At 40.6% G+C, this 16,098-nt stretch overlaps 1 protein-coding gene across 6 annotated transcripts in view; it reads right to left on the reverse strand.

Annotated features, from left to right (window-relative positions):
- Positions 1-611: 611 nt before the first annotated feature.
- The window catches only part of grb14 (growth factor receptor-bound protein 14), a 57,218-nt gene continuing 41,731 nt past the window's right edge, over positions 612-16,098 (reverse strand). For 5 of the 6 annotated variants that reach the window (XM_036567880.1, XM_036567888.1, XM_036567895.1 and 2 more), the window contains 12 exons: positions 15,633-15,789; positions 11,120-11,241; positions 10,538-10,612; positions 10,214-10,351; positions 8,333-8,443; positions 7,406-7,501; positions 7,098-7,160; positions 4,310-4,426; positions 3,979-4,045; positions 3,084-3,171; positions 2,878-2,971; positions 612-2,782 (listed from right to left, as the gene is read on the reverse strand). In XM_036567880.1, the coding sequence (XP_036423773.1) occupies positions 2,636-2,782; positions 2,878-2,971; positions 3,084-3,171; positions 3,979-4,045; positions 4,310-4,426; positions 7,098-7,160; positions 7,406-7,501; positions 8,333-8,443; positions 10,214-10,351; positions 10,538-10,612; positions 11,120-11,241; positions 15,633-15,789 (1,275 nt within the window). In that variant the 3' untranslated portion in view covers positions 612-2,635. Of the gene's footprint in view, positions 2,783-2,877; positions 2,972-3,083; positions 3,203-3,978; positions 4,046-4,309; positions 4,427-7,097; positions 7,161-7,405; positions 7,502-8,332; positions 8,444-10,213; positions 10,352-10,537; positions 10,613-11,119; positions 11,242-15,632; positions 15,790-16,098 lie in introns of all 6 variants that reach the window. The other variant, XR_005007126.1, reaches the window with a different exon arrangement.

Raw genomic sequence — 16,098 nt, forward strand, 5'->3', positions numbered from 1 at the left:
CTGACTGCTGTGACACATTTTTCAATTGCGCACACACAGCTTTCTATCTCCACAGAAAACCATTGACAGTAGAATGTGACGCTCTGGAGCAGCTGTACATGAGCCTAAAGTCATCTTAACCAATGCCAAGCATGAGCTTAAGGAGTATAAAGCCCTCCCACCACTGGGCTGTGGAGCTGTGGCATTGCATTCTTTTGAGTGATAGAGCACCATTCAATATGTGTTAAATTGGAGTGGCATTTGTAATCCTGAACTAATCATCCAACATCATTACCTGACCTCACTAACGTTCTTGTGGCTGAATGCAAGCAAATCCTCACATCAGTGTTCCAACTTCTAGTGCAAAGCCTTCCAAGAAGAGTACAGGATGTTGCTGTAGCAAGAGAGTGAATAAAGTCACCAGTTAATACCCTCAATTTCAGAAGAAATGTTGGATTAACAGCAGTTAAAAAACATTCTGGATATATAGTGTACATTAAACAAAGTAGATGCTACCATGCTACTTTCCAGCACTGCAACAGTAACTCCAGGATACGAGGTGATCCTTATGATCTGTTGCAAAACATATGAATTGCTTCATAAGCTGAAGAGTAAATGATGATGATGTGGAAGCAGGTGAACAAAGCCAGTTTTATAGGAGACATATATAAACAGTGTCATTTCACATACACTACACTGTTGGAGTTTGTATCAAAAGAGCAGAGCATTTTTGAGCAGAAGCACAGGAATATTGCAGCAGTAATAAATCTACACATTATCAAAAGTCTTTAACAGTCACAGATATCCCTCTGCATTGGAAATGAAAAGTTTACCAGTGTTTTGACTACAGTGCAATAACCATGGCAAATCAAAACCTTTCAAAATGCATTTTTTTATCCATGGATATAAAACAATTTTGGGTTCATTTTACAGTTCATTCTGCATACTAAAGATTACAAAACAGGACTCAAGCAGTACACACAGACAGAAAAATTGCTTTTCTACAAAAAGACATTGCAGCCTATGATATTTATATACGGTTCTCTTTTCATTAAAAAGAAAGAAAAAGAAAAGAAAGGTTTTCCTGGCTTTCAACTCAAAACGCATTTATCTTTTTGACAGTATTAAAATACCTTAGTTAATTTTTTCATCAAGTACATTGCTCTTTAGGTTTGTGGTTTTTTTTTTTTTACAGTACAGGTTAGTCATCCTATCAGCTTCTATTTTCTTAAGGGCAGGGTCAAGGAGGGTGAAATGACACGACCTGAAGAAACAGCACATGTTCAGACCATGACTGTAGTGGTGTTTTTCACTTTTCTATAAAACATTTACCAGATCAGGTGTGGAACACTGTTAACCTGAATATTGACAAGTATCTATAAAATATTAATTTAAATATACAACAATTCTGAAATGTTCAGTTATTAATGACAAGTGATTTTTCTGTCTCACATTTTGTCCGAGCTTGAATGTAAACCACTTACAGTGTGATCCAGCATCATTCTAGGGTGATGGATGTGAATGTTTGTGTGTGTGTGTATATGTGTGTGTGTGTCAGTGGGTGTATTGATACATTCCACGTTCTGGTAGAGAAGAGACAGAAGGGGAGAGTGTTTACGTCTGCATGTGCATCCATGGCTGCTTGTTCATGCTAACACAACCATCGCAGTTGGACAGAATGTGGCCTACAACATGCACAGAGCTAAGAGTCTTTTTAGCTAGCCACACACCTCTCAAACAAACTACACATATCACATTTTTTATAAAATACCTGAATATTTTGTTACATGATTAAAAGAAAGAAAAGGAGAAAAAGAAAACATTTACCCAAACGCTCAGAGGGGGAAGGTGTCCATATCCTTCGAAACCCCTCCCCCTGCTGGCAACACCAACAGGTTCAGCTTATTGTGCACATGTGATTATGGCTGTACCATGTCTGTCAATTCTGTTCACATGATATGGACACACAGGTTGTCTGCCATTAGAACTTAGCTTTGATTGACAGTTTGCTACTGTAGCTCCCTCCCATCCTAAGAGAGAGTTTTAAATTCAGATCATTAGAGCTGCAATATCTAAAATTTCAATACAGTACATCAACCAAACCCTTCATCTCAAAATACATCAATCCTCCCTTATAGTAAAACACATTCTCAAAGCAGACCACTCCCACTGAATCCACCTGACAGCACCTAACAACTCCTTTCTACCTCTCTACTAAAGTCTGTTTGATCTCTCAGCACCCCAGTGTACAGTATGTGACCCTAATACTCAGGTAGGGGGGTGAACAGTGAAACCGGGCAAGGGGAGTCAGTGGTTTAGGCTGGCTGGCTTCCCTCCAAGTTTCCCGTCCAAGGCACGAGCTGCGCTGGCGATTTGTCCAGAGTTTCCCTGTGTGTGTGGTTACGGGTGTGCAGAGGGTCAGAGGCGAATGGCAGGGTTCGCAGAGAGATTTTGGGCAGGGGTTTGAAGGGTGGCTGGGGTCAGAGCAGTTGGGCTTGAAACAGAGTGAGGTTGACATGGTGTTGGAGTAAGTCATTACTAACAGAGCAGCTGGGGTCAGATAAGGATGATCTCACAGCATTGTTGGAGATGGATCAGGGGGCCCACGTAACAGGTGGGGTCAGGAGGGAGTACAGGGCAGGTTTTGGGGATGGGCTCACAGAGTGGTTCGGGCACAGTGGTGTTTGAGCTTGCAGGGCAACACGCCTCGATTCAGCTGGTAGAACTCCACCAGCTGCAGCAGATCACTGAAGCGTGTGTTTCCATCATCCAGACTGTAGAACAGCTCACCGTCATCCTCCACCTTACACACACACACACACACACACACAAATGCATACACAGTTTCACTGACACATATAGCAACTTCAGCTTAATCAAGTTTAAAAGAGGACTCACAGGTAGAATCTGAAAGTGTCTGATTCTCTGTGTGTGACAAAGGGACAGAACGAATGTCTTGGGGTTGCTTTGGCTGTCCCTTAAGAGAAAAACCCTGAAGAGAAACAAGATGTCAAAGCAGAAAAGTTCACATTTATACAATCTATGTAGCTGATGAAATACAGATAAGCATCAGTGTTGTAAAAATCAAGCTAAGCAGAACATACCCATCAATGAGACCATGCTGGGTGATCAGCTTCTGAGCCTCATCCCGAGACAGCTTGCTGTGGAACCATGGTTGAGCCATGTGAATGGCTAGAAGGCAGGAGAACATATTCAGCAAAGACTGTGAAAAAAACATAGAGCAGCGGTGCCCAAACCTTTTGTTATGGTGGGCCAAAGGGCATACAAGTGTTCGTGGTGGGCCAGGGGCAAAAAAGACAAAAAAATATAGAAATAGAGAAGGTAGGTAGGTATCAAATTGAGTTTTGAAAAATGTATTTTAGGTAACACTTCAGTATAAGGGGGCATTATAATGCCTTCGCAGTGCACTTGTTAAGCCTTAACAGGTCTGGCTGTTCATTATCGTATTATTAAGCAATGACTAGAGTGAAATAACAACTTTCCAGAGCACATAGTTTTGTCCATTATATTGTGTAGTCTCAATACCACAAATTAAATGTCTCTGTCTTGTTTCAATCTTAGGGTAAAGAGGACTAGTAACTTTCTCTTGAGACCAGTAGAGTGCAAGACCATATTTTGTTTCTGTTTTTGGTTTTCCTCTCTGGCTTGATAAAGCTTAATAAGAACATTTCCAGCGATCTGGAAAATGCATAATTCAGTGTTAGTAGTCACCGCTTAATTATGAAGCAATAAGCAGCCTGTTAATTAAATAACATATTACACTATATTTTGAGGTTTAAAAAAAATGTTATATATATATATATAGTTTAAAATATGTTTGTTCTATTGGGTGAAGGTCTGGGGTTAGGGTACTTCTTTGTCACGCCAAATCAAACGCCCTCATGGGCCAACTTTGGGTCTTATGTTTGGGCAACCTTATGGATAGACAGACAGAGAGGGAGAGAAATTAATGGGGGAATGATTATACGAAGGGCTTACCTATATTGGAGAGGGAGCTTTGGGAGGGGGAACAGCTTCCATGGCTCAGTCGATGGCAGCTCTTCCTCTGAAAAAAAAAGTCAGTTATCATACAGACAACATGATCGCTAGCAACAAACTAACTTTCACTACTTACAGTCAATTACGTACATGAGACCTGCTGTAATTACTGACTATTCAGAAACAATAACCAGTTATAGAAACTGCTTGATTAAACTTGTCCAAGATACAAAGGAATGATTTCTGTGGAGAAGTTTCACTTAAAAATGTTGACCAGCTGAAGATCACCTAATGCAGTGTTGCTGTGATAAGAGCAGTATCTGTGCCTCACCCTCCATGACAGTCCCTCCTCCACAGCCACTGACAAAGCCTCTGATGGGTTCTCAATCACACGGCTCCTGTGCCCTGAGAAATCCATGGCCACAAGAGAGTTCTCCGAGATGCTTCTCTGTATAACACAAACACACACCACATGAAGCACACATACATTAAGCACTCACTATAACTACTGTCTTTGTTCATTACACACACACACAAAAACAACAAATAAAACCCAAACAAACAAACAAACAAAAAAAAATACAACAAAAAACTGAAGTGGAACACTTAAGCTCCTTTGTCTTTGTGGAGTCATGCTGCCACCCAGTGTTATAATAATGTAATACTTGCTCAGAGTAGGAGTATTAGCAGGCTAAGAGAGAGAGAGGGTCATTTATGTGGATTAGAGTGTGTATATAGGTTGACAATGGGCCACATAGCTTTTTGTGGGCTTTTTTAAGCTGTCACACTGACTAGCTCTTCATCCCTCATAAGAGGGCTAAGAAAAAGGAAATTACTCTTTTGCCAAGATTACCAAGCTTGCACTTAGTAACCGACATGGTTTACTACACACCTTTAAGCTTCCGAGTCACAAAATCCTTAAGAAGCATTTAAACAAAGTGGTCAGTGTTCTTTTCTAAGACTATAGACATTCCTCCTTGTGTAAGACCCTGTTGCCCTGCTAGAGACAGTGAGAGAATAAAATGTGGGTCTGTTTTCATAACGGATCACAGAGTTCAAGTCTGGATATCCAGCCAGAATAGTCTCTGTCTGGAATAGTTTTAATCAATGTTCAGTCAGGACCACATTAAAGAGTAACGTATCTTACAGAGTATAAAACCAGAGACGGAGGAGACTGAGAGATTTTCTGAGAATGCAAACTGACCTGCTAACTCTCAGGAAGTACTGCATGTCACCTCATGTTTCATACTTCACCCCCATACACATTTCCATCCCAGTGGTGGACAGTAACGTGCTTTGTAACTGTACTTAAGTAGCTTTTTTAAGTATCCGTTCCATTGTTAATACTTTAATTTCAATACATTTTAAAGTAAAATATTCTGCTTTTTACTCCACTACTTTCTGTGGTGTATATATTGTTACTTGTTGTGAGTGAAATTGTGATTTTCTAAAACAATATGATGCACTTTCAAATTGACCACTAACACTGTACATCTCCATAAAACTCCGCCCCTAACTTCTGATTGAACAATCAGAGCTTAGCAGTTTTTACTAGCTACATGTATGTTGTGTGCTTAGGCTATTTTTAAATTGTATAGCCAATACCAATTAAATCTGCCAAAAATCATACAGAACTGGTGCATATGCACATAGGAATTTTGAGAAGGCTTTTCTGTTTCTGACTATGATCTGCAGGATTTAGTCTCTATATGTATTCTTTTAGCGCTAATAGGCTACTGTAGCCTTCAAATGCATACTGGAGGTACAGGAGACTACTTTGTCTGTGCCTTTATAAAATTCTGCACTGCACAGTATGCACTGTTACAAAGATTGCTAAGAATTTATCAGGCTAAATTGTTTACCACTGTCACTGTAAACTATAATGAAATGGTGCGCTTTGTAGCTTGTCAGATGTAGCAACAGTAAACGAAGCAGACAGCTACAACATCGTGTCCGAAAAATGTGGTGCATTGCCTGTGCAGGTCGGGGCTGCGTGCCAGTGCTAAATGCATCTGCTTCTTTTTCTCTGTGTTGCTGGGAAAAAGCTATGCGATGAACTGGACTATTGGTCTTCAACAAAACGCACGAGTAACCAAAGCAGCACTAAAATATTTCAGCATATGCTGCAGCATTATATTGTTAGTAATACCATTTCTTTAATAAACAGGAGGTTTGCCTATTTTTAAACTCAGATCTTATAAGAAATTGTTTGGCAAACTAACACTATAGTTATTCTGTAATAGTTTGAATAAATCATAGTACTTACACGTTTGATACAAGACTATGTTTAAAAAGCAAATATTTTGTACTTTATCTCAAGTAAACAAAGGATATAAACAGACAACTTCTACTTTTACTTGAGTAATGGTTTAGTACAGGAGTTGTGTACTTTGTCCACCATTGTTCCATCTACACAAATTCCACATTAAAAAATGATGGGTCACTGCTCATTTAAGCACAAAGTCAAGAAAGGCGTGTGCACACACTGACACCTCAGGAGCACAGGAGCACAAGTGCTCGTGGGCACAAGCCAGAGATTAAGGCAGTGTGTGTGTGTGTATGTGTGTGTTAGTGTCCACACTGCGATGGTGTGTGTGTGTGTGTCCAGGTCAGGACACACTCTGTGCGTTCCACTAACAACAAGCTGAGGTGACGAGTTGTAAAGTCAGCGAGCAGCTGATGCAGAGTTATATTTAGAGTGAGCCTGGCTCCCCCAGCATGTTCCACACACCAAAATAGCTCAGGGGCTTACTCTCATACAATACTTTCATTTAGAGGAAAAATTACTAAATTGTTCTCAGAAATGAGTATGAAACTACAGGCTCCTATTTATAGCATTTTTGAGGAGCTGTGCTGGCCAGAGGGCCTGTAAAGCAGCCCAAATCAGTACTTCACAGAGCTGCACCCAGACAAGGAACATGCTGAATTGACAGAGTACATTTTGAGCTTTGCGAGGGACACTGCGTTCTAGTTCTGTACGTATTGTAAAGTTGGAACTGATCTTTCTTGTTACATGACTTCATATTACATAGACCAAAGGATGGGCTGTGGCCTTTTTTAGGTGTACTACAGCCCAATTTAAGTGACAAAGGACAGGGTATTAAAATAAAAGAACTCACCATTGGAGAGTTTTTCTGCTTCTGATGAGGCTGAATGAAGTTTTGGTAGAGCTGCATCCCAAACTGCACACATAACAACATCATCATATTAGACTGGTCATGTGAATTGTGGAGAAAGATCGACTGAACAGGTGGTGATTGCAGGAAGCTATGTGGACAAACTAATTAAAGAAAAGCACTTTACACATCTTTCAGATACAACCAGAAAAGACTGTCAGAAGTTTCATGAGAAAATAGTATAAAGAGAGTGAGGGCAGGACAGAGGGAGGAAGAAGAAGGAAGCAAAAGTAAAAAGAGAGTGTTTTCACCTTGAAGAGGCGCATGGCTGTGATCCAGCAGGTTCTGGTCTGTTCGTCATCAGCACAAAGCAGTTTGAGGTCCCGTGCTGAACTTGACTTACTTGGCTGCACATGGAGTCACAGGCATAAACACTACCTTACTAACCATCAAGAGCCTAACCACTCTCCCCAGCTATGCCCAGTTTCCCCATATCATCAGAGCATTACAATATTTTTACAGCTTTCAAGTATATATGCATGTGTGCACACACACAAGCACTCACACACATAGTAGTGTACAAAAGTTTTAGGCACCAGAGAAAAATGCATTTAAAATATATTAATCTGGGCAATGAGTTCGAATTAAAGTTAAAACTAAATTAATTGAAATTACCTGGTTTGGATAATTAGTGTTTCATTAACTTAAAGCAAGTGTGCTGGTGATGCAATTTACCAAATCGATGTGATGGCTGGGGACATCAAGGATACATCTGGAACCAAAACTGTGTTCTTCATGGGTTCTTCTTCAAACTACTTTTATGAAAACAAGAAATTCTTGTTCCTTTTTTTACTGTATTTATATTTCTATTCTAATGATATATGGTCTTTTTATTAGCACAAATATTGTCTAGATTAATGGTTTTATATAATGTGTCTAGGTGCCTAAGACTTTTGCACAATCATGTTATATCTTATCTTGTGATATCATATAATATCTCACAACTGAGCAAAGGTCAAGGGAGATAAGAAGCCATATGCTATGTTTGATTAAGGCTTTACATAACTCACATTAAACAACGAGACTTAGATAAATGGCACTCTTAATTAGCCTTATTATAAAGCTAACTGTGCACGACTGGCATATGTAATATAACTAGATACTGCACAATCAAATATATGAGCTTTACGCATTTGTGGATTTAGCTGGGTGTGTTGTAAAGGAGAGAGCGTAAATACTTTCACACAGAATCCATAGTCTGTAGGAGCTCCATGTGTTTTTCTGGCCGATAACAAAGTGTAGACATCACTGTCACAAAACTCTGCAACAAACTGAAGATGCCTGGGCTCCTTACAATGAGAGAAATGGAGAAAAGAAGCAACAGACACAGAGACAGAGAGAGAGAGAGAAAAAGAGGGGGAGGGAATTTTATGTCAGTTGCTGCTTAGTGCAATCAGTAATCACAAAAAAAAAAAAATGAAGACTTTCTTATTCAAAAGCCATAAAAACATGTTGCATTCTCAGCATGTGAGGCTTCTTATGCAGGGGTGATGAGGGAGGGTGGAGGTGCCCTGCATTCTTCTGCCTCTATCCCTGAGTTCCAGCACTAAGCCTGCTGTAGCAGGGGGATGAATGTAAACATGTGAGTTATGTGCAGCATCCAGCACGCTGTCAGGACACATGCTAAACAAATGAAGAGTGTACTGTAATATGGCAAGCCAATGCAAACGCTCAAAGCCCACTGGAGCAATGGAGCCTTTGGAGCTACCATACAGACACATGAGAAAAAACTGAAGAAAGTTACACTCCTCACTAATGGACTCCACAGCCTGACCATATAAGCTGTTGTTAGAAGGTGAAGGACACAGGTTTGAGTGGTGCAATCCTGGTTTAAATCTGAAGGTGAAGGTGAAGGACTACTGCTGAAGCTCTGGAAGGGCCACTGAGCTTGTTGTGGTTTAACACTGTTATTCTAAGACTTATAGCTGACACTGCAGCAACAGGATTTAAAGCGTAGGAGGACATTTAGGCATATAATACCATGGCTTAGGTTGCGGCACTGAGACTGAAATTACTGGACCAGTTAAAATCATGTGGATTTAGTTCGATGGTTCATCTAAGCTCCACTTAAAAGGTTTAGATTTAGCATTCCGTGTTTGGAAACATTTCTCAAGGACTCTGCAATGTATGATTAAAATCAAGGGCAATACTCACACAATGTAAGAGACTTAGGGCAATCTCTTCAATTTCAAACAGGGCTGCCCTCTCAATTACAACCAGGGTGTAATATGTACAACAGGAGATAAAACCAAATACATGTTGCAATGCCAACAGCTTTATCTTAACAACAGTGAAAGGGAGCCAAGTGAAAAGAAAAGAAAGAGAGAGGGAGGAAAGAAAGAAGGCCTTTCCCAAGCAAAGCAACACAAAGCATGCCTTTGTCTCATTTCTGTGTGCTACACTATTCTAATTTCCCAACTGCCCACAGACAGACATGGACAGACAAGCAGACAGAGAAAAAGGCAGACAGATTGACTGACTTAAAGGCAGAAAAAGGAGAAATGCACACTATGCAATGCGCAAAGACCAACGAGCGCTAATATTTTATCTAAGGCAAGGGCTCATGTCCAAAACCTGAATCAAAAATGAAGACATGGTGCAGAGCAGGTCTGCGCTCCCAGGCAGTGTTAGCAAACAGAAAGCAATCTCTTCTTACGTGCCTAACAACAACTCTTTGTTGCTAAAAATGAAAAAAGAAGAAGAAGAAGAAGAAAGAAGAAGAAGGGCAGCGCTGGCTGACACAGCACAGAGTAGGTATAAGCTTCACCTGTGGCGAGGGGGAAGGGTTCAGAGCCTGGCACAGCCCCAGCCCCTGTCGCACAAAATCCGGCTCAACCAGTTCTGCCCAGCCAAGGCCCACAATGCTGCGCTGTTTGATCTAACCATCACATCTAGCAACAGTACTGCAGGAGATTATTGCCTGAACAAGGGTGCTCAGGAATAACCCACGGCAGGTTCGTCAAACCAAGCTCTGTCTCCCTCTTATACATGTCCAAGACTGGATAAGCGAGGTGTTATTTAGGTAAGTAATGACAGAATTACTGTCTTGTATGTATTACCTTTGATGTGCCCTTATTGGAAAAGTACAGCCCAGACCTTCTCAACACAAAGTAGAACTTCTTCCATGATTTCCTGCCTTGCTCTTTTGAGTGGAGGAAGCCATGAATCTCTGGACACGTGCTGGAGTTGAGAAACGTCTGAGAAGACACAGAAATGCACAACTCTAGTAATAAACTACAGGCTTCTTCATTTTTCTGTGTTACATATCAAGAGACTTAATTATTGTCCCTTAATGCAAGAACCTACAAAAGACAGATGGCTTGGTCATATGTGTTCTATGTTAAAGCAGTGGCTTGGAGAGAAAGGCTGCTAAAAGTGGATACCTGGATAAGTTCTGAGTGGTTCATGAGGCCGTTGGCTTCACTTGATATAGACACCATGTTCTCCGGGAAAAAATCCTAGTGAGATAAGAAGAGCATCAATCATGATTAAACCAGCCACTGAGCAGGTTTAGTGAAGACTCTGAATCTAAACTCTGACATTGGGACCTTACATGGATTCTAAAAGTTGACTTTCTAAAAGTGCCCTAAAAGTTGACTTAAGGTTCACCCATGCAAGTCATAATTTCTCCTGGCCATGGTAGAATGGAATAATCCTCTATAAGCAGAGTGAGCAAAACCAGACATGAGTCAAACTTTAACTCCAAGGAAATTCTACAGACCTGTGCCTACAGGAGTAGTAGTAAAGTCTTTGTCCAGGCTGTGGAGCACTGGCCTTAGAGGCTTCAGTTTTTTGTGTATGCTTTATTAATTACAGTTAAATGAGCATCCTTATGTATATTCTTGCACCTCTGCTACCAAGCCAATAAATTATACATTACCGAGGCAGCATGCACTGACTCTTCGTTGTGAACACCAAATACACACACACACACACACACACATATATACATACACACTACACACCAGAGGTTTCTTGAAGAATTCATATTTGGCATAATTCTTCCTGAAATACAGGCGGCTGTCTGAGTCCATGCCCCAGTTAGATTGCACCTCCAGGACTGACTCATGGTCTTCTATGGTTCTCTCTGAAAGCATGGAAAGAAGTATGAGACAATAGGGGAAAACGGGGGGGGAGGGAGACAGAGAGTGAGACACATGTACTTTCACATATACATACACACTAGAGAAAGTCTCTAATAATAGCACTCTATTTAAACTAAATCCTGCACTTGGAGCACTTTCAGTGTTTTACAGTTTTTATTCACTCCAAATCTTGGCCTTTACACTCCCCTGGCAAGTTGGGCCTGACAAATGAATTATTAACACGTTTTTCAAAAATTATGCTTCATTAATGAGTAATCTTCAATAATAACAAGTGCGAGGTGCAAGGGAGTCAGGGGAAACTGGGTGAGCTGACTGCATTGCTTCACTTTATCATTAAACATTATTCAGTTCCTTGAACCCCAAATGAATGTTTGATGAATGAATGGAAAGCGGCTATTTAGAGGAAGCCATCTGGAAGAGTGAGAGCGATGTTATTCAAGACTAATTAATTCCCATAGCATAACTGCAATCAGGACTGGAGAGGCTCATCAAAATGCGCTGGCATCCTGGGTGCTGGAGCACTTGGCATCTCTCTGGGTGTCTGTGTTCTCCTGCTGCGAGGCAGAGGGCACTCCACTCGTGGCCGATCTGTGGTCGATTAAGTTTTGCCAGTGACTGGGGAAACTATTCCTAAAGCAGCACTTCATCACTTAAGGAAGACCTGCATCCAGAGCAGAAATAAGCCCTGCACAGCATTTTGGATGAGTTGGGTGTGAACCTGCTCTCAGAGGCAGCTCTTCAGGGGGAACTCTGACAATGAGGCACTTACCAGAAAGAGCAATGTTGGAGCTGATTTTAGGCTCAGGTGGGAAACAGCTCCATTATTACCTGAGCTATGGCAATAAAGCACCAGGCTAAGCACAAATGAAACCACTGTTTTTCTCAGCTGTTTAAAGGGTTTGATTTTTGCTTTATCATTAGTTAATTTTAGCTTAAAAAGTCAAATGTAAAATGTTTGCATAAAACGTTATAAACTGAAGTGATTACAGTTTTGTCCAAAGCCTCTGATTTTTACTTAGTATAATACCCCACAGCATCACTGATTTAGGAAATGTAGTACAGAGTCTCGAAGTAATTTCCCTTTACTGCAGATTTATTTTAATTTCAACACTTTAAGATGTAAACAGCATTCTGGCCACTGTGATATCACTGAAATACACATCAGGTAAATCTAGCAGCACAGAGGCTAATAGCAGGCGGCATGGTTCACTGAACTTATTGTGCATGCTTCAGTGTCCTTTACCTCTAATCACTAGCCAGTGATGCATGACCTGATTAGGTTTTCCTTACACATGGACCATTTAAAGAACAGCTTCTGGACTTTCCAACCAAATCACTGTTTATTATATCAGTAGCATGATATTGTTTGTCCTAGGTACTCATATTGAGGGTTCTATCTATAGTAATTTGAGAGTACATCTTTTTATAGATATGTAGTGTTATTTTTATTATTTAGGACTTTAGTTCAACTGGGACGTGTTAAAGAGACAAACCTTTAATAGTGTTGCTCAAGTCGAACAAAAAGGAATATCTAGGCCTGCCACATTCATTACATAATCATCTGATCACAATTATTTGAACTGATCACAATTATTTAAGCTGACCACTATTCTTTTCCACAGTTGGTAACTTTCACAGTTACATGTTTACAATAAAAGAATGTGAATTAGACATGTTAGATTCTTTTTTAAGACAAATACATATAAATAAAAGTAAACAGAAAATGCATTTATTGAGACATGTCAAGGGTCTTTTGAAAATAACATAAGTTCTACTTGCTGCTGTAACACCTTTAGAAGGCAGTGGTGAGTAATGTTTGTTTATTTGATGTTTGAGCTGTGTTTATTCAATGTTTGAACCTTAAGCTGTGTCTGTCACCAGTTAGGAATTACTAGCAAGTCTCGACAGCTAGGAAGCAAGATAGTTACTCAGCCAATTTGGCCACTTTAGGCTCGTACTAGGTACTAGGTTGTACTACCTTGTACTAGGTTCAAAAAGAGACTTTTTGCTTATGCTTGGCCCCCACTAGAGAATAACTGGACCAATTTTGAGGCTGATTTGCCTGTCCTGTCATTCACAAAAGGTGTCCTGATTTGGAGAACGATTATTTTTCCAGATTATCCTGTGATGACAGTTGTGTAATCCAGTCTTTGTCCCTCAGATCTATGCACAACCTAGTCATGACTGTCCCAATTTCGAACTGTGAATATTAAAGATGTTCAATATTTAACACTTAACATCCTGTAGTGTGGGGTGAAAGCTAAATCTCTCATGTGAAATGCTGTGCTGATTTCATGCAAGGAAAAAACGTGTACCAAAGTGTGCTGAGTGACATAATTTTATCTTGCGATATCCATTTTATCTAATAATTTTATCCTGAGATATCTATTTTATCCTGCGAGATCAGGTCACTAATTCATGAGCAGAATCTGAAAGCATGTGGTGTTTTGTTCTTGGATGACTGGAAGAAGACTAAAGACAAAAAATCAGCGCAATCTGTAATTCATTACGTGTGAGGTCTCTCACGTTTTCAACATCAGTTAGAACGTAAAAAAAATCCTGCATTGTGGACAAGGCATTAGGTTAATGCTGCTATTACTAATGACTAACATCACTGCAGTGTAAGTATAATAAAATTGATTCTACTCAAACATACTGAACATACAATCAAACAATTGTTTGGACTGGACCGAAGTCCTTCACATGGAAAAGTGTTAACAGCAACTTCACTGCAGTAGGGTTCTCTGGATTGTGGAGTTAAACCTTTATTCATTATATTCTATTACATTACCTTGTGGTCAGCAATTCAAAAAGAAAGATCTTTCATGCAAACACACGAACTATAATCTGTTTTGCTAACGTTTATAGAGGTCGTATAGAACAGTGTTTCTCAGCTCTGGTCTTGAAGGCCCACTGCCCTGCACCTTTTGGTGTATTCCCTGCTACCAACACACTCGATCCAACTAAACAGCTCATTACCAGCCCCTTACTGAGTTAAAATGGGTGTGTTAAAGCAAGGAAAATACTAAAATATGCAGGGCAGTGGGCGTCAAAGACCAGGATTGAGAAACACTGAGCACTGATTTAGGATGACATTTTTCATTTAGACACCTGCTGAACCTTTTACCAGGATTACTCATCTGGAAACAGTACTTAAATATGCTCTATGAAGATGGACCCTGAAGAGAAGGAAAGCGGAGGGGTGTGAGGCAACAGAAGTTCCTAACTGAGGAACAGATACATATTAGAGAAATGAAATATAGAGAGACACAGAGGGAGAGAGCGAGAGAGAGAGGTGGAGAGAGAGAGAGAATAAGAGGAAGGAAGGAACAGATGGTTGAATTATGCAATGGTGTGAAGAATTCTGCTGAGGAATATTCCTGTGTGAAGGGTAGGCTACACCAGCAGGGCGCGGGAGTCACTGCTAGCGGAGTTAACCGTTTACTGCCTATTGGAGTCTCACACCACAGTTCATTAAACCTTTGGTGTCTGCTGCAGACTCACTGCACATTAACCCCATGAGGCCTGCTACCAACTCCAGACACATTTCACCTCTTAGTGCCTTCCACACACCACATGATTTTACACCATCTTTCCTGCCTTGGGTGGTTTTTCACACAATGAAATCTTTCAAATCTCTGTCACGTCTTCGGTCTTGGAATATGAGCGTGTGAAAGATCCTCTGCGGCCAGCAGTTTCTAACTGTCTAAGGTGCACTGATTATGTTCAGATATGAACAAGATGCTTATCAGTGATTCTACAGTGTGACCTGAACTGCAGCAAGAAATTTTAGAGATGGCTTATTTCACAGAGATGGTACAGGATCTCAAAAGAGATCTTTGCCTGTCATGCAGGACTAGGCTACAGAAATTTGATTGCACTCAACAGTGAAATTTTGCAATACGAGTGCTTTCCTGATATAAAGACTCTCCAAGTCATGCAGTGCATTCCTGGATTTTTCTAGCAGCTTATAACCCACTGATGCTGCAGTCACACTCTGCACTGTATTCCACAGATAAAGGCAATCATCTACCTACTCTGCTTACAAGGTTCAAAATGTGCAGAATGCCTGCAGTGCTTTAAGCACAGACTAACTTATACTGTATGACTCTGACACAGATTAAGCCTGGTCGCAGATGGCTACTGATGTAATGAAAAAAAGAAAAAGAGTTTTCAAGAGCAGTCTTTCTATCCTTGTTACATTAGTATTAAAACCAAGGGATGACACATGAAGATCAGATCATCAGGAATCACAAACTATTCTATTTTACATTCAAGGATTATATTACAAGAAAAGATAAAACAGTGATTCCATTATGTTCCATTAACAGCACATTGAAATCTGGACATAGAGGGTGAGAGATATGCCTACCGATGCCCAGATGAGCAAGGTGCTCAAACAACGTCCAGCTGTGGTCATCGATGCAGTGGTTCTTCAGCACGAACAGCTGGCAGATATCTCGAGCAGTGATGTCACTTGGGACCTCCACAGCTCGACTGCTGTTGTCCTCAGTGTACACTTTGATCACCTGCCACATGGAAACCCATTCATCAGCAGGGAACCAAATTCAGTTAGCAAGAACTTAGACATTTTTTATGACAAGGTGCTGACAGATACAGACAAGCAAAAAACACTTTTGACAGAGGTGACACAAGAATCTGACACTCAGTTATATGCCTTTTGCACGAGAGCAGTTAACTGCAGCATGATGGAGCTCATATGATACTGCAAGCCAAACCGTCCACCTCACACCCCACATACTCAGCACCCCATTCATTTGGAATGACCGCGAGGCAGTGAGAGCCAGGCCAGCAAACCGGGAGGAAATCATGAATGT

Source organism: Colossoma macropomum, unplaced genomic scaffold, assembly GCF_904425465.1.
Source record: "Colossoma macropomum unplaced genomic scaffold, Colossoma_macropomum, whole genome shotgun sequence".
Lineage (NCBI taxonomy): Eukaryota > Metazoa > Chordata > Actinopteri > Characiformes > Serrasalmidae > Colossoma > Colossoma macropomum.